Here is an 18149-nt window from a genome sequence, read left to right on the forward strand (position 1 = left end):
GGATGCCTGTGGAGTGGTGTTCCCGCTGTAGTTCAAGTCAAGGCTTAGCTCCAGTTATCTTTTGTTTTTCCGCTGCATTTATGTAAAACTTTTATAATGTTTGTAAGACGTGGATCTGTATGTCAACTTTGTCGTTTGTGTACCCCGGCCGGTCCTGGACGGGGATTTTAATGCACATTCTGCTTGGAATTCTATTCGAAAATTTCTGGGCGTGACACCGTATCTAGCGTGCCAGACCCAGGCTTGATCCTTCCCCTTTGCGAGAAGGGAAACCGGTTGCGCCAGCTCGACGTGGAGAACGTAGAGGCGCCCAACTCCTTGGCGCACCCTACACAGCAGCTGTCGCTGTGGATCATGCAAAGTGAGAACACCATCCTCGATCACCGTCTTGCAATGCGCCTCATCAAGCTAGCCAAGGCTGACCATGTTGCTCCGAAGCTTGGGGATGTAGTAGACGCTAGTGAGCGCGCAGTGGTCACCATTCTTGCAAGCGAACAGCACCATGCCTCGTCCTTCAATCCAGACTCTCGACGCATCACCAAACTTGACAGTGCCGCGCACGGTGGTGTGAAGCTCGGAGAACACATCACGGTAGCCCGTCATGTGATTTGAAGCGCCCGTGTCAAGGATCCAGTCTAGATCAACGGGCTTTCCTTCATCCTGAAGAGAAACGTGAGCACGTTCCTCCTTCAGTGTCACCTCCCCGTCAGTAATGACAGGATCGGTAGCAGGGGCAAGCTCGCACACTTGCGCCATCAGCAGTGTCGGCTCCCCTTCGTCCGCGGCTTGAGCAGGCTCGGTGATGAGAAGGTTTGCCTGAGCCAGTTTCTCGCGGTCTCGCTTCGCCTTGCAACAGTCCTTGGCCCAGTGACCAAGTTTGCCACAGTACCGGCATTTGTCCTTGGACACATTGCGGTTTGCCGCTTGGGACGAACCTGACTTGCCGTCGGAGCCGTTGCCGTCGCGCTCGCGCCTGCTGCGGTGTGGTTGCCGTGAGCTGGACGCCCTCCCCCCGGCTGAGTTCTGCCCAGCTTCCTTGTTTGAGTGAGCAGGGGCCTCCTTTTCGCTGAAGAGCACCTGACCCGCGTCCTCGCCATCAGAGTCGGGGTGATCGTCGACGGTGAGAAGCCGGCCAGTCAGATCCTCAATAGAAAGCAAGGTCAGTGTTTGATGAAAACAAAACAACGAACACACAGAAAATAGGGAAACCCTGTATTGCCTTTTTATTAATCATGATTCATTAACATGAATGTTTACAAATACATGAGGGCTCCTGTAGGAGTTCGCCTTTTGCCTTCGTGAGGAATGCTTAATGGAGAGGTATCTTGACAGGAGATTCCGTGCAGTCCGCTGATTCCCGGCGCTAGCAATGAGGCGGCCGGTTAATTACATCTATAGGAGCGAGCCTATGGAACACCTCCGATTAAGCTGCGCTTTGTGATCGTCAACATCAAAATTTGGTTGCTCGCCGAAGGTTGAGGTTGGTTCAGATTTAACGGTGAATATAGTGAATGTGGAACTGATGGCTTTGTTTTGCCAAAACCCAGTCACAATACACTATCATCATGTTAGTATACGGAGGGAATTTGGTGAAGCGGGTGACCTTTGCCTCATCGGTGCCCACTCATGTGCCCCGGCCTTCATCAAACATGGATTTTGTGATTGCTTTTGCCTCGTCGGTGCCCAGCAACGGTATATCCAGTTCCCGTCCATTTTAGACGTGTTAATAGTATAGTGACCTGGCCTTGTCGACACTCGGCCATGGTTTCATCTAACCTCGTCGGTCATAGACAAATGGAATGAGTTAATGACTGCAGCCTTGTCAGCTTTAGCCAATATGTTATCCGGACTCGTCGGTCTCGGACATAGCACAAATATTGATAAATTGGCCATTTCATCTCGTCGACACTCGGCCATGATGTCGACGTGTGTTGTAAATCTGCATGCCTTGCCCTCCTGGCGAGCATTGTTTTTGTTGTCTTCAAGAATTTTGAGAGTTGCTCCCATCCATCTGGTAGAATTTAGAGAGAGAAGGAATTGCTCCCGCACATGACATGCACAAGGCAAATCTATAATTGTTCCGGTATGAATATAAATATGTATAAATCATGGTTGGTCCGATGCCGATTAGACTCAAACTCATCCCAAGTTTATACAAGTAAATATGCACATCCGATATTTTATCATGAGCGAGAACATCAATATGCATAAATTATGGTTGGTCCGATGCCAATAAGGCTCAAACTCATCCCAAGTTTATAAATATGCGCATCCGATTTTTTATCATGAACGAGAATATAAATATGTGTAAATCATGGTTGGTCTGATGCCAATAAGGCTCAAACTCATCCTAAGTTTATACAAATAAATATCCAACTCCAATATTTGATAACTTAGACGGTCCAACCCCACGAGGATCGGACTCGTCTGCACACCACTGATGATATTTTCTTGACGAAAAACAAGATCGATCTGCTTGTTATTCAGGACGGACGACTCGCCGGCAGAGATGCCATCAGCGCCGGCGGCTCTCTAAGGCATATTGCTGCTGAGCCGCGCAGCGGTCCGCCGTCTATGTGTGCTTCTCGGTGACGACGTGTAAATTGTGTATATGTTGGATATGGGTTTGTGAAACTATAAGCAGATCAGAGCACACAGCATAGTTGCCTACCTACGTCTTCTCCTCTGCCAGCCGCCTCTGCGCCGGGGATTTTCTCCCACCTCCTGCGTCGTGAGGGACAGCGCCTTATATAAGAGTAGAGGCGACGGAGTCCTCGCCTAATCCCTTCCGAGATTTCAGCAAGCCAGCGAAATCAAGCGTTAATTCTCTGGATAAGCCAGCGCGTCTGTTAATCCAACGACCTGCGCGTGATAAAAAGAATTTTGTGCTCCAGATAAAAAGAACGTGTGTGTGCTGGAGATAATCACGAGGATTAACTTGGCTAATTGACGGTGGATCCCACACCTCATAGGGTGTGTTTGGATAATGGGAAATGAGGGGTGGGATTGGGATTAGGAAATGAATGAAGGGTTAGGATTAAATGGATGAGGGAGAATAAATGGTTAGGATTTAAAGATGAGTGGGAAATCATTTCCTTTAGACATTTGCCAAACACTGCCATAAGGATAATTACCAACCGGTGAGGAGCAGCAAACAAATTAAGGATATACGAGGTTAACACTGGTTGATCTCCTTCAAATGTTTATATCTCCCTAATCATATATCAAATATGAATTCTGTTGGAACCATTATTTTCCAATCAAAACATACAACAAAACGAGTCCAATTTTGAATATGTTTGAACATTGTATGATATTTGAATTTTCTGGTCCCACATGTCGTAGAGACATGTTTCACGTGTATTTCGTAAAATTGGGCTGCAAATTAATGCCCAATGATATATTATTTTTTCTATGAATTTTGGTATAAAAATTCATCAAACAGTGAGATCAATCAAGGTTTCAATCGATAGAGCCATTTGGCGATACCTCCGGGGAACGACGCGAAGCAATTTTCAAACAACCTTCTCTTCAGACAGATCATCTCCAAGGACTGGAGACGAAGGCTGAAATCCTCCAGGTGTTCGCCATTCTTGAATCGCATGGACTCAAAAGTTTGGCGCAGCTTCTGTGCTCGGGACTCCTTAACACGATCTGCGCCTACTCGCATGGATTTGAGCGCATCCCAGGCGTCTTTGGCGCTGTCCTTCTCGGCAAGCGGCCGGACCATCTCAGCCGGCACCGCTCGCAAGATGGCTGAAAGCGCCTGGCAATCTTCCTGATACGGGACATCGCCGGTGTCGACAGCATCCCACAGACCTTGAGCCTGGAGATTGACTCGCATCAACACCGCCCAATCGGAGTAATTTGAGCGTCTGAGTATTGGATAGTAGACGGAGCCATCTTCCTTAACAATCCGCTGCACGACGAGCTGTCGCCCGCTCACGCGCGGCGGAGACGGCGAGAGCCGGCGGCCTGTTCGCCGGTGAGTGCGAGACGAACCGCTGGCGGGAGCGGACATGGCTCTGATACCAAATGATAGCAAAGCCCAAGATTGTGAATCCTCACTCTCTCTCTCACGCGAATTCTCTGAATTGGAAAGACGATGAACACGAACAGAGTTTTTGGTGTCGCGAACCAACCAGCGACGTTTTCTGATGCTCATATATATAGCAAATATGTACAGACTCAAACTGACACCACTACGCCATCATCCACGACGATGCGACCACGACACTGAAATCCGGATGACTCGCACACGACGCACGACCCGGAAGACTCGGCTTACAGGAAAAAGAAACAGAGAAACAGACGCCGAAACAGAGTCTGACGAAACTGAAGAAACGACAACACTAGACACGTTACAGTAACCGATAATACGACACATGATTATAGCTGAAGCTAACAGAAATTCCCTAATCCTTTCCTCTCCATCATCAATTTCACTTGTTGAATGCCGAAAATTGAATCTCTTTTGATGAGTTGGATCTTGTCTCCCGGCTGTTCATCTTTTCTTTCTTCCTTCTCGATCGGTCATCTTCTTCCTCTGGCCAGCAGGAGGCCGAAGTCCCATCAGCAGGAGGCCGAAGCCCCATATCTCATTTCCTCGCATGCAGTTCGAACCAGCCCGCCTGCGCGCTTCAGCTAGCCCCGGCCGTGCCATCACATCACCAGCCAAATCCCCGGCGAAACCCCTCCATCAATTTTCTCCACCAAAGCCAAAAAATGAGTAACCATCATCAGTCAGTCACCTCAATTTCCATCGTCTCAGCTAAAAAAATGAATAAACATCTTCCGGCTGGCCGCTCAACTCCCTGTCCTCCTCTATAAGTAGATCCAGCACCCCCTCCTTTTCCCTTTGCAGACCACCGTTCCTGCCACACCGTGCCGTCGCCGCCGCCGGTCAACACCAAGGCCAAGGCCACCTCCCATGCATCTTCCTCACCTCCGGCGACACGCCTGCATCCCTCCACCGGCCGTTCGCTGCGAACTTGCACTGCCGCCTCTCTCTCCATCGTCGTCCACCGGACCATGTCTTGCTGCTATTGCTGCTCACTATAATCCGGCCTAGGTTCCTGCCTCGGGACATCGAGTAGACGCGGTTGTGTTGCAGTCCGATCGAGTGAGCACCAATGTTGCCGCTGTCATCGCAAGCACGAGCTGCTCCATGGGAAGATCGAGCCGGCATGATGGTCGTCTCATTTCCAGCACTGCTACCATCGTTGGGAGATCTCTCAATTACCAGCGAATGGCGCAGCACTGTTATGCCATCCACCTCTGTCGTCTTCCCCACTTCCTGCGCCGTCTTCCATCAAGCCATCCACCATCGCCATCAACTTGTTGTCAACCACCCGGCATTGCTGCCACCTCTCTATCGTGGTAAGCACCTGCGCCGCTTTCACGTTCTTCCTCCCTAATCATCATCTAGTGTGAGAAAACCATTTTGGTTATATTCGCAGATCACAAACAATATCATCGTTGCCCAGTTTCCAACATAGCTGCCACCTCAATGTCCTCATCAGTGGTTAATCCCCGGTCCTCTCCCATGTGTTGTCGTTGTCGCCTTCGTGCAGAGGTGCTGCTGCCATCGTGGAATGGTGCCACCCTCTCGCCCTCATGATAGCTGCCTAAACTAGGATTCAGAACTGGAGACACACAAGATATATCGACGGGGATTTCCAACGAATTCCGCCGCCGCCAATCGCCACTACCAAGTTCTAAATCGATAAAAAGGTTTACAGGAGTTGTGTGTTTAGTTTTATCACTCCCACTCACTCCCCACACACGCTTACAGTCTGGCACTTGGGCCGAATAACCACTCAGGCTTACAATGCCCATTCTGGTCCACTTAAACGAACATTCCCCCTTTTAAGTCTACTACCTCTCCCTTCGATCTTCTCCTCCTTGGCAATGTCAGCATCAGCACCCAACGCAGCCTTGACAATGTTCCCCCCTTGAAAACTGGATTGCCCCCAAGCCAGTGCTCTTGGGAAACGAGTACGAAGATCTTCCAAGTCTTCCCAAGTTGCATTGGCGATCACATCATCAGACCAATGTATAAGCACCTGAGGAATAACAGACATACCTGACTTGCGCACCCTAGTATCCAGAATAGCCACAGGAACTTGTTTAGTAGAAGACTGAACAGGAAGATGAACAGAAGCATCCCCTTTAAAACCTTGAGCTGCTTTGAGCTGCGAGACATGAAAAACAGGGTGAATAGAGCTGCTCGCCGGAAGGACTAAACGGTATGCTACAACACCAATCTTCTCTTGAATTTCATAAGGACCAAAGAACTTGAAACTCAGCTTGTGATTAGCCCTGGCTGCTACTGAAGTTTGGACATATGGCTGTAACTTCAAATAGACCCAATCTCCCACTGCAAAAGCTCTAAAACTTCTTTTCTTGTCAGCTTGGCTCTTCATAAACTGTTGTGCTCTGTTCAAATGTTGCTGCAAGAGTTGTATCATTAACCCTCATTCATTCAACAACTGCTGGACATTTGGAAGTTCACAAGAGTTAACAGTAATGCCCAATTGGTTAGGAATATGCCCATACAATACTTCGAAAGGGGTTTTATTCAGTGTGGAGTGATAGCTAGTATTGTACCAATACTCAGCCCAAATATAGCCAGGTGGACCATTTAGTTGGACAGGAATGAGTAAAACAACGCAAATAAGTCTCCAAGCACTGATTCACACGTTCAGTCTGTCCATCCGTCTGAGGGTGGTATGCAGTACTCATATGAAGTTTAGTGCCCACACTGTTAAACAGCTGCTTCCAAAAGTGGCTAGTAAAGATGCGATCTCTATCAGAAACTATGGCCAGGGGTAAACCATGCAGTCTAAAAACTCCTTCCATGTACAACTGAGCAACGTCTGCGGCAGATAATGGATGAGCTAGCCGTAAAAAATGGGCATACCTAGATAGCTTATCAACCACCACCATAATACAGTTGAATCGCCTGGAGGTTGGAAGCCCTTCGATAAAATCCATCGTGACAATTTGCCAAGCTCCCAATGGAACCGGCAAGGGTTGCAATAACCCGGGGTACTTAGAACGATCCGGCTTCGCTTGCTGACAAATAGAGCACTCCTTCACCTTGAGCTTGATCTGTTTCTTCATACCAGGCCAAGCAAAAAGGGCCTTGATCCTTCGATAAGTCACAGGAAATCCGGAATGCCCACCGATGCTACTGTCATGCAAGGCACTAAAAATTTTCTATTGCAACTCAATATTCTGTCCCAACCAGATTCGTCCTCTGTATCGAATAAGACCATCCTTAAGTTGGTATGGAGAGTCAGCCTTAGAGTGAATGGCTAATTCAGACAGTAACTAAGTAGCCTTGGCATCCTTCAAATACCCATTAACAACCTCTTCCAGCCAAGTGGGCTTACAAACCGAAATAGCAACCACCTCCAAAGAAGAGTTATGGTCACATCTGGACCGGGCATCAGCTGCTTCATTGTGGATTCCTTTCTTGTAACAAATTTTGAACTGCAGCCCTAGCAACTTTGTATAGGCCTTTTGTTGCCAAGGAGTATGCAAGCGCTGATCAGTAAGATTCATCAAGCTCTTGTGGTCAGTGAGTATAGTGAACTCTGCATACTGAAGGTAGGACCGCCAATGCTCAATTGCCAATAGGATTGCCAAGCATTCTTTTTCATAAGTGGATAACCCCCTAGTACGAGGACCCAATGCCTTACTCATATAAGCAATGGGGTGTTTATCCTGGGACAAAACTGCACCAATTCCGATCTCACTAGCATCAGTCTCAATGACAGAAGGTTTAGTAAAATCCGGAAGAGCAAGAACAGGAGCTGAAGCCAAAGCTTTCTTAAATTGCTCGAAGGACTCATGCACCTCCGGAGTCCACACAAACTCAACCCCTTTTCTTAACAGGTTTGTGAGTGGTTTACTAATCACACCAAAATTCTTCACGAATTTGTGATAATACCCAGCTATTCCCAAGAATCCCCTCAACTTCTTTAAGGTAGTAGGAATAGCCCAATTGACAATATCTTGTACCTTGCTAGGGTCAGTGGAAACTCCAGCCACTCCAATAGTATGCCCTAAATAATTGAGTTCCTTCAGAGCAAAAGAGCACTTGCTCAATTTCACCTTCCACTGATGATCCTGCAAGAGTTGCAAGACAGTTCTAAGATCTTGAGCATGAGCTTCCAAGGTTGGACTGTAAATCAGTATGTCATCAAAGAACACCAAGGCGCACTTCCTTAAGACCGAAGCCAAGGTTTCATTCATAGCTCCTTGGAAGGTTGCAAGTGCCCCTGTCAACCCAAAGGACATCACCCGATACTCAAAGTGCCCAAAATGAGTTTGAAAGGCGGTCTTAGGTTCCTCTCCAGCAACCAACCTGATTTGATGATATCCCGCCCTCAAATCCAACTTAGAAAACCAACCTGTGCCGGCCAATTCATCTAAAAGTTCATCAATAACAGGCAGGGGGTATTTGCTCTTGATGGTGATAGCATTAAGCAGTCTATGATCCACACAAAGCCTCCAGGTGCCATCTTTCTTATTAACTAGCAATGCCAGAGATGAATACGGACTAACACTAGGATGAATAACTCCAGACTTTAACATATCTCGTACTTGCTGTTCAATTTCATCCTTCTGGGCTGGATTGTATCCATAGGGCCGAAGGTTGACCGGCTTAGACCCAGGAATTAATGGAATGGAATGGTCACAACGCCTCCTAGGTGGCAGTCCTTGTGGTTCTTCAAAAACTGAATTGAATTCATTCATCACTTCTTGTATCATAATGGGAATCTCAGGTTTATGTATGTCGGTTTCACTGGTAATCTGAAACAGATGCATAAGAGCTCCCATTTTGCACAAGCCCATGAGTTTATCTCCAGATATTAGAGGACAGGCATCAACCTTGGGCATCACCCCTTGAATCCTAACTGGACTTCCATTGATCTCATATTCCAACCACTTTTGAACCCAAATTATTCTCATGACTCCCAGCCCTTGTAACCAGTCTATCCCCAGGATGGCATCATACCCAGGCAGGGAAAGCAATTTAAAGTTGGTTCTATAACATCTCCCCTGAAGCCACCAAGCATAATCCGGTAATTGTTTGTCACAAATCAGAACTTCACCACTAGCAACCTTAACCTTAACAGGTTGTGGAAGGGATGTAACTCCTTGCATTGTCTGAACAATATTCTCATCTAAGAAGGAATGAGAACTGCCAGAGTCAATAAGCATCAGTAATTTAGTCCCCTGTATCAACCCCTTGACTCTGAAAGAATGAGTAGAATCTGTGCCGTTACAAGCACTAGCCAAAAGCGCCATCAAGGAGTCTTTCTGGGAGGAATCAAGTCCATTAACTTCTTCTTCCATATCACCTTGAAATGCTTCCAACAATTCCTCTACCACATGCAACTGCACAGTTTGGGAACATTTGTGGTCCTTACTCCATCGTTCTCCACATGTAAAACACAACCCTTCAGCCCTCCTGTAAGATTTCAGAGCCAAGACCTTATCTTCCCTGACTCAATCAGCTTCCTGTCATCTCCAGTAGTCTGAGCAGGACTTTTTGGCCAAACAGTTGGCTGAGTAGGTCGGGAAAACACCTTGTTGAAATTGGTTCCATCAGATTTCCTGTAACTTGGTTTTCTGCTTCCTTCCAATATTTCTTCCTGTAGCAATGCCATTAAGCAAGCTCCATAAGGTCCACCGGTCTCTGAAGCATAACTGCCCCTCTAATGTCATCCTTCAAGCCATCCACAAACTTAGTTAGGAAGTACCTTGGTGTAAGGGCATTGTCATACGCCAACAGCTGATGCATGAGACTATCAAATCTCTCCACATACTCAGTCACACTGCCTGTCTGCGCTACATGAAACCACAGTCTAATAAGAATTTCTTGCCTATCCCTTGTAAACTTACGGCACACTCTATCACATAACTCCAACCAGGAAATCCCTACCAACTCATTCCTAACAGATTGCAACCAGAACGAAGCACTTCCAGTGAAATTCAGCAGAGCAACCTTAACCCAATTAGCAGGATGTACCCCATAGACCTCAAAATAAATTTCACAGTTATCTCTCCACATCTGGGGATTTTCTCCATCAAACTGAGGGCAAGACATAGAAGGGACATTGCCACCAATACTAGCCATTCCAGAATCAAAGATTGGACAACCCGAGTTCTCAGGAGTAAATGGGCTTACAGAATTGAACTGCGGAGGATTTCGCCATCCTTGTTGGGGTGTGAACAGGAAAGGATTCGGTGAGTTTCCATTGAGGTCATCATCATTTGGGAATTGAGTTGGTCCTTGGCTGGATTCCCCTTTGTATAGCGCGTTCTGCTGAACTTCCCGCTGACATTTCTCCACACTTGCCTGCAAGGAATTCACCCTCTTCGCCAAATCATTCGCAGAACCCCCCAACTCGCTCACCTGTTTCTCCACCAAGGGTATGCGGGACTCCATCGCAAGCTTCAACAGCTGCAACTCCACAAGATTCAGGGCCTCCGACTCCTCGCGCTTCCTATCCATCTCCTCCCGCTCCTTCTCGGCCTCCTCCATCATCTTCAACAAGAGATCGAGTTTCCCATCTTGAGCCATGATTTGAGCCGCTTGCTTAGTGGTATACCGAGGTCGCTCCAGGATGATCGCTGGTTCCTACCCCGAATCTAGCCAACCAGATCAAGGGAGCCCCAAAAGGCTTTTGCGGAATATCACTGTAAACAGCGGATCCCCACCTATCTCATGGAATTTTACGGCTCGACCAAGGGAATTCAAGAAACCAAGAAGATCTGAGGGCTCTGATACCAAATTGATAGCTGCCTAAACTAGGATTCAGAACTGGAGACACACAAGGTATATCGACGGGGATTTCCAACGAATTCCGCCGCTGCCGCCGCCAATCGCCACCGCCAAGTTCTAAATCGATAAAAAGGTTTACAGGAGTTGCGTGTTCAGTTTTATCACTCCCACTCACTCCCCACACACGCTTACAGTCTGGCACTTGGGTCGAATAACCACTCACGCTTACAAGGCCCATTCTGGCCCACTTAAACGAACATTCCCCCTTTTAAGTCTACTACCTCTCCCTTCGATCTTCTCCTCCTTGGCAATGTCAGCATCAGCACCCAACGCAGCCTTGACACCTCAACTCCAGAAGTTCCTTCTACCACCGGTGATTACCCTATTGCTATCTTCTCTTCCTAGTGCTGCTGCCCTTTTCTTTTTATTAACGCACGCTGAGATGTCGTCAGCTTCTTCCCCATCGCTAGAGCCGCCTTGATCCAAGCTGCCATTGCATCTCTGTCCCGATGTAGCGGATGTGCCGACGACTCAGTCCGTTGCTTCGCCTTCATCCCCTTGGCTGCCTATGCCATCCGCCATCTTCATCAGCTGACTAGTGCCACCGCATCCTCTCCATTTCTGCGCCTATACCGTGACGCATCGTGCGCACGCACGTCGTCCTGCTGCCAGGGGCTACAGTTGTCATCCCCACACGTCGTCCATGGCGGTTGCATCGTTGGTGAGTATCAGTCTACTCCCATCTTCCTTCTTCTACATCATTGATCAACGCCACTGTCATAGCTAAGTGACATTATCTTAGTCAATTCCATCTTCTCATCTAGCGACCGTACGTTGTTGTCTTCCTTAAGTCGGTCTTTTCTTTTGTTCCTAGCACCATCAAACTACCGGTGGTTGTGCCATCGTCACTATGTCACCCCTACCCGCTGGTCCCTTGTTCTTCCTATATTAATCTCATGCAAAAATAATACTTTTATTTCAGAAATTCCAGTGGAACATTCTAAAAATATTCCCTGTTCATTCTAAGTTTCCATCTTCCGATAGCAGTAGCTCCTTCATCAACCAGGCCCACCACTCTGTTTCTTCCAACGCCATCCCAGTGGTTGTGTGCATCATTGTTCTTTATACTATCCAAAGGATCGGAGATGCCACCACTGTTATCCTCGCCAACGCCTCGTTGTCAAACCGCCGCCACTTCACTGTTCCCAAACCACGTCGTTGTTGGCACTACCACCACCATTTTTTTCCTGGTACTACCTCTACCATCTTCCAACCCTCCGGCTTCACCTCCACCATCTGGTGCTGTCTCTCGCTGTTTGCCATCATCTGGAGAGCATAGGCTGCTACCTCCGAAATTTCAGTCGACGCCATCATCAACCGTAGACCATAGGCCGTCCATTGGCACCACCTCCTTGTCGTTGACCACCCATCGTTGCACCACTGCCTCTGCAGCCATATTCCATTCTCAGCTTTTTCTTCCTCACCTAGCACTGTTAGCGAAAATGGATCTTCGTTGGCGGCCAAGTTAAGAGGACTGTCAATGAAGATGCACCCTTTTTGCTGGCGGCCCACCTAAGCCACCGCTAGCAAAAATCCATCTCAGTTCTTTATCTTCCTTTTAACTTCCGCTAGCAAAAAATGTGGGAGCGCGTGCGGAACTGAAATTTTAACTTCCTCTTTTTTTTCTCGGCTCCCCATATCCATCTCAGCAGCGACTCTCTCTCTCTCTCTCACGACTTGTCTCCCTCTTTATCTCTCGCAACTTCTCTCGGCTCCCCATATCTCAACGGCAGGCGGCAGCGCGTGGCGGAGCTCAGCGGCAGAGTGTAGGGGAGGCAGCGACGCGGTCCAGCGCACGTGGCCTCGACGACTGGGCGGCCACGCTCCTGGGAGCGGTGATGGTGACCCGACCCTCCTCTCCCTTTCCCAGATCTAGCCAGAGGGGAGGGGACGTGGATCCAGTGGCAGCAGGTTGGAGGGGCATGGATCCAGCGGCGGCAGGTTGGAGGGGGGTGGATTCGGTGGCGGCAAGTCGGAGGGGCGTGGATCCAGTGGCGGGTCACTGTGGCACGGATCCGGTGGCTAGGGTTGCGGCTCGGTGATGGATGAAGCGACCTCGACCATGGTTGGTCACGGTGGCACAGATCTGGCGGCGGGGGCGGTTCTCCTCCTCTCTGCCCCTCGGGTCCTCTCCCTCTTCCCCTGCCTCCCACCGGCGGCGCGTGGCCTCCTCCTCTCCGCCATGGCTTCCTGCGTCGTCCTCCTCTTTTCCGCTGGGCCGCAACAACGGATCCTCCATGGACGGTGGCTGCCATGATGACGACGACGGCTACCACGACGATGACGCCTGGGCTCCTCCAATCCCCTCCCCTCTACCACCTGGTGACCGCGGTGTGGGCTTTGGCAGGCGGTGGCCACCGCGGGCTGTATTTGCAGCCATGGCGACCAGTGGTGGTTACGGCTATGGCGGCCTGCAACACCGATTTTGATTTTTTTTATCCCCAAAATTGTTATCACCGATGGTCCTCTTTAGCTTGCCGCACCATTTTTGCTAGCGGCTGTCTAATTAAGCATGTCCGGTTGCGAAACTCAATTTTCGCTGGCCAGCCGGCCGCTAGTGAAAATGCATTATTTTCACTGGCCGTTAGTCGCTGGTGACACTTCTGGCCACCAGCGAAACTCTATTTTGACTGTCAGCAACAACTAATTTTCTAATAGTGACATATCGTGCTCTGTGTCTTCCAAATTTTCTATCCACTATTTTTTCCCGATAAGACCTATTAGGCACATACCATCCCACTGATGGGTGGATCATGCTCATCAGTTCTCCAAAAATAATATCTTGTTCCAGAATTACTAAAGAGACAGTCCACAAATCTTCGTTTACCTTTCCATCCAAATTATCTCAAAATTCAATCTTCCAATTGTTATATCTCCTCCATCCGAACTCCGAATTGACCTGTTTATTTTCTTAAGTTAATTCTTCAAAAGTTGAGCTCTATCTTCCGATTTAATTAGTTATTTTATTTGTTGTTATTTTTCTGCCTTTTCTTTTTGTTTATTTGTTTTTATCCCTTTTAAGATCATGTAGACGTTGCCGCCGAGGAAGTTGCTATTGCAGGTGAAGTTCAGTGTGAAAATCCCATGGGTAAAGGCAAATATACCCTTGAACATGTTTTGAACATGTTGATCCCAACTTACAAATTTATCTCGTTTCAAATTATATGCATTATGTTGTTTTTCAAATTATCGTGTGGGTCTAGAGCCGACCGGCCATCGAGCCTGTGTGGCTGTCCACGTCACCGCCATTACGTCGCTCCCATCCAATATAGGTCAAAATCCGGTGTCACCATGTGGCGCCATCTCTAAACCCTAGATCGAGTTCAATCTGAGCCGTCCGATATAGTCAAAATCCAGTCAATCGATGTCAGCCCTTCATCCATCCTCGAGTGATCTAATCCGTTGATACTCTGTCAACTTAGTCAAACCGAGCTCTGCCGTCATCATTTTCCCCCTCTGCCATCCAATTAATTTGAAGTAATCTTTTCTTTAATAGGTTTAATTGGATTAAACCTTGTAAAATTCATAACTAATTCATATGAAGTTGGAATGAGGCTGTTCAAGTCTTATAATTCTTATAAAATCATGCTCTACATGTTTGTTTACTTTTTATGTACTATTTATTTGGAGTTTTTTTATTCTTTTTTCTCGTTTTGCCTGTTAGCTTGTCATTTAATTCTGTCGTTTTGGAGGTTTATGAGTGCATTGGAAGAGTTTCAGAAGATTAATTGAAGACCGATTATTGCAAGACAGATCCCAAACATATACAATCCCTTTGAGCATGTTGATCTTATATTTAAATTCTCTATTTATTTCAAATGTTCATTTTTTTAATGTCATTGTGTGGTGTGAACACATATTCCTTTGTATAGCTAATTTGTACTGATTACCTTATTCCTTGTTAACCTAGATTATACTTTGACTAGTTTGGACTTTATACATTGGTCCAACTAGATACTCCCTCCATCTATTTTTGATAGTCATATTTCCAAATCTGAAAATTTTATTTTTAATAGGCATATTTCAATCCAACAACTTATCATCTTAATGACTTTCTTAGATTTAATGCATGACTCTTCATTCTTCCACACCAGATTGGTTGCATGAGCATCGAGAAATGTAAATATTAATGAATCGCTTGTTTACGAGGAATTACTAGTAGCATATTTAAATGGATGATAAGTAGAATCACTTATCCTTGGTCTGTGTGTCAAGATGAAGTATGACTATCAAAAGTAGATGGAGGGAGTATTTAGTATAATTTGCTTTGCCATGCTTAGACACTTTAGTGTCATTTATGTGGGAATAATTAATGCTTCCCTCATGATTAATGATGATTAATTAGTGATATCTCGTGACGATTGGTAGTGCTGATTGGTAGTGCTTGGTTTATTAACTTGACAAATAAAATTTTACTAATGGTGAGTTGTGAGCACATAGTGTGTTGGACGTCCTCATGACAACTAAGGACTAGTTTACGAGCTAGTGTTGTGAAGCATTAACCATATTAACCACGAGCAAGAATAGGCAACGACTTAGATCTGTAGTATAATATGACCAACGACAGATGCCACGGTATGTTGTGTTTTTATCGTGGCAGACAACTAAGTCCACAGGTGATAGGTGATAGACAATTAAGTCCACTGTTTGGGCATTAGGTAGTCTCCCTGTTAGGGAACTGGCCATCCCTACCGGAGACAGATGCTTAGTGGGTGTCATTCGGTTGGGCATGTTATGCAAATGGTCTTGTCAAAGTTTTCCCCTTTGCAATACCATGGCGGTATTTCGGGGCATGGCAACATGTGTAGAATTAGTGTTTTGTGGGTAAATTTGTACACCTCTGGCCAAAATAAAACTATTCGAATTGCTGCGCCCACGGTCATGGGTGGGCCTAGCAATGTTTTTTGTGATTAGTACCGCACTATTCATTAATAATAATAATTGGTGATTATAATTTGTTAGCTACTGTTATGGAGTTTAGATCTGTGCAACTGGGGTTAGTTGTTCAGAGATGGTTAGGCCTGTGCAGCATTGGTGTACTTCAGTGTTGATTAATATTGATGATTAATTACTCTAATGTTTTACTACTCTCAAATATTTGCTAAATACTACTTTTGCAAATGAACCCTTTATTATGCCATCCTTTGTTATTCCTGTGCACTTGCATATTTGTGTGGCTTGCTGAGTATTTCATGTGCTCACTCTTGCAATAATAAATAAACCTCAGTTGAAGAAAGTAGCGAAGCAAAAAACATTTGGCTTATACCTCACTTAAGCTGCCTATGGGAGTGTAGCTGAAGCCATCTCTAGATCATCTGTCCGGTGCTGTTTTCTTTTCTTTTGTAAGTATTTAACGATATTATATTGATGAATTTGTTTATTAAATTATTGATTTGTGTACCTCGGTTGATTCTTTGACGAGAATTGTATGTGTAAATTAGTTCGGACGTGACAATTAAAGAAGAAGAGATTGAGGGATTCCATTCCCGCGATAAATTTGGAAGAGGAGGCAATGAGGAAGCCGAATCGAGCGGACAAGGCGGTGGTGTGGCGCACGGGCACGGGAGGGAGGCCGGCTGGAGGTTAGGGCCGTCAGTGTAGCATGGGGAACGTGAAGTAGACTTTTGTTTCTTTCTTGGGCCGGTTGAAGGAGGGAGGACAACGGACTTGCTCCGAGGGATGAGGAGGGGCTGCTGGCTCGAGCTGGGCCGACGGGGAGAGATGGAAGGAAATGGGCCCAACTCGGCCAAGACTGGGAAGAGGATTTATTACCTTTTTAACTTAAATAATTACTGAAATGTTGTTTGTATTATTAAAATTAGTAACTGAGCTATAAAAATCCGAAAAATTTTTAGAGAGTATAGTTCATCAAGGAGAATTTAACAAAAATTAAATCAGACCATGTTTTACTTAGGAAATTTTATTTCCCAAATTTAACTTCAGTTGTAAATAATGAAATTTAATGAAAATTCTAGGAATAATTTATATGTCCTTAAAACGAAAATCAAGGTGTGACAGATTTACCCCCTTACCAGGAATCTCGTCCAGAGATTTGGAACAACTAGAAAGAAAAGGGCATATGTAAACTGCATTCTATCTTATTTCATTACTCTAATAATTATTCTAAGGCCAAAAGGAAGCTACTGCTGCTTTGGAACTGATGGCTGAGTTTTATCACTTGAAGACGCAATTGGCACGACATTGGCTCCTATGACGACAATGTTGTTGACTTGACCTTGTGACATCTGATGCTTCAGCTTCGAACACTCTCTTACAAAGTGACTTGACTCATAACAGTTGAAACACACCAACTGCTTCCTTCCATTACCGTTGTCTTCTTGAGGCTAATTTGGCTAAGCTGGTATTGATTGAGGAGTTTGCTCGTTGCTGACTTCATTGCCCGCATTATTCTCTGAGTTGATCTCACCACCATTCTTGAACTATTGCGACTATTCTTGAGAGGTAGAACTTGATTCCTCAATTTGGAGTGGCTTGATACGTTGCCTCTGGCTACTACCCTGTGCTTCCTTTGAAACCAACATTCCCCTCTTGCAGCTATCCACCAGTGATCAGCATATATAGTCATCGGAAATCAACGCATATATAGTCATCGGAAATCAACTTAACTGACATCTTATCATTTAGTCCCTCCAAGAACTTCTCCGATCTTTCTTCATCAGTACGCACATCTTTTGGAGCATAACATGCTAGACAGCTAAACTCGTGAAGATAATACTCTCTCACAGTGTGATCCTTTTGTTTTAGTGTCCTAAACTCGCACTTCTTCAAAGCAACAACTCCTGCAGGTATGTATGTCTTCTTGAATCCTTTAGTGAAGTCAGTCAAGTTGATTGGTTGTTCTTCTACTCTGTTCATTCGGAAGTGATCCCATCATTCTAAAGTAGGTCCATGCAACTGATGCGAAGCAAAAATGACTTTCTCCTGATCCGTGCACTGGAGCAGTCCCAACTTCTTCTCGATAGCATGCAACTAGTCACTAGCTTCAATAAGGTTGGTAGTGCTAGAGAATGTAGGTGGCCTCACACAAAGAAATTCAGCTAACTTTTTCTGGGGCGGAGGATTGTTGTTACCTTGGTCAAACTGGTTATCCATCTGCTACATCATCATGTTCATGAGCTGAGTCTATTGAGCCAAGACTTGTGTGATGGTTGGGTTCTCATCGTTGTTATTATTTCCACTTTCCACTGGCGCGAGTGTTCACCATCTGTTGTAGATTTGGAGAGGGTAGAAGGAGAGGGGTTACACTAAAGATAAGACCTTAACCATG

The 18149-nt window shown here is 46.1% G+C and overlaps 2 protein-coding genes across 2 annotated transcripts; both read right to left on the reverse strand.

Moving 5' to 3' along the window:
- Positions 1-408: 408 nt before the first annotated feature.
- Positions 409-4021, reverse strand: LOC107280612 (uncharacterized). Its single transcript, XM_015779278.1, has 2 exons — positions 3665-4021; positions 409-1143 (listed from the first exon to the last, which is right to left on the reverse strand). The coding sequence occupies exons 1-2, from the start codon at positions 4019-4021 to the stop codon at positions 409-411; spliced, it is 1092 nt and encodes a 363-aa protein (XP_015634764.1).
- A 1451-nt stretch (positions 4022-5472) lies between these two features.
- Positions 5473-10600, reverse strand: LOC136356176 (uncharacterized). Its single transcript, XM_066309759.1, has 6 exons — positions 9959-10600; positions 9777-9859; positions 9603-9668; positions 7402-9484; positions 5882-6452; positions 5473-5717 (listed from the first exon to the last, which is right to left on the reverse strand). The coding sequence occupies exons 1-6, from the start codon at positions 10598-10600 to the stop codon at positions 5473-5475; spliced, it is 3690 nt and encodes a 1229-aa protein (XP_066165856.1).
- Positions 10601-18149: the final 7549 nt, after the last annotated feature.

Source organism: Oryza sativa, chromosome 4 (genome assembly GCF_034140825.1).
Source record: "Oryza sativa Japonica Group chromosome 4, ASM3414082v1".
Lineage (NCBI taxonomy): Eukaryota > Viridiplantae > Streptophyta > Magnoliopsida > Poales > Poaceae > Oryza > Oryza sativa.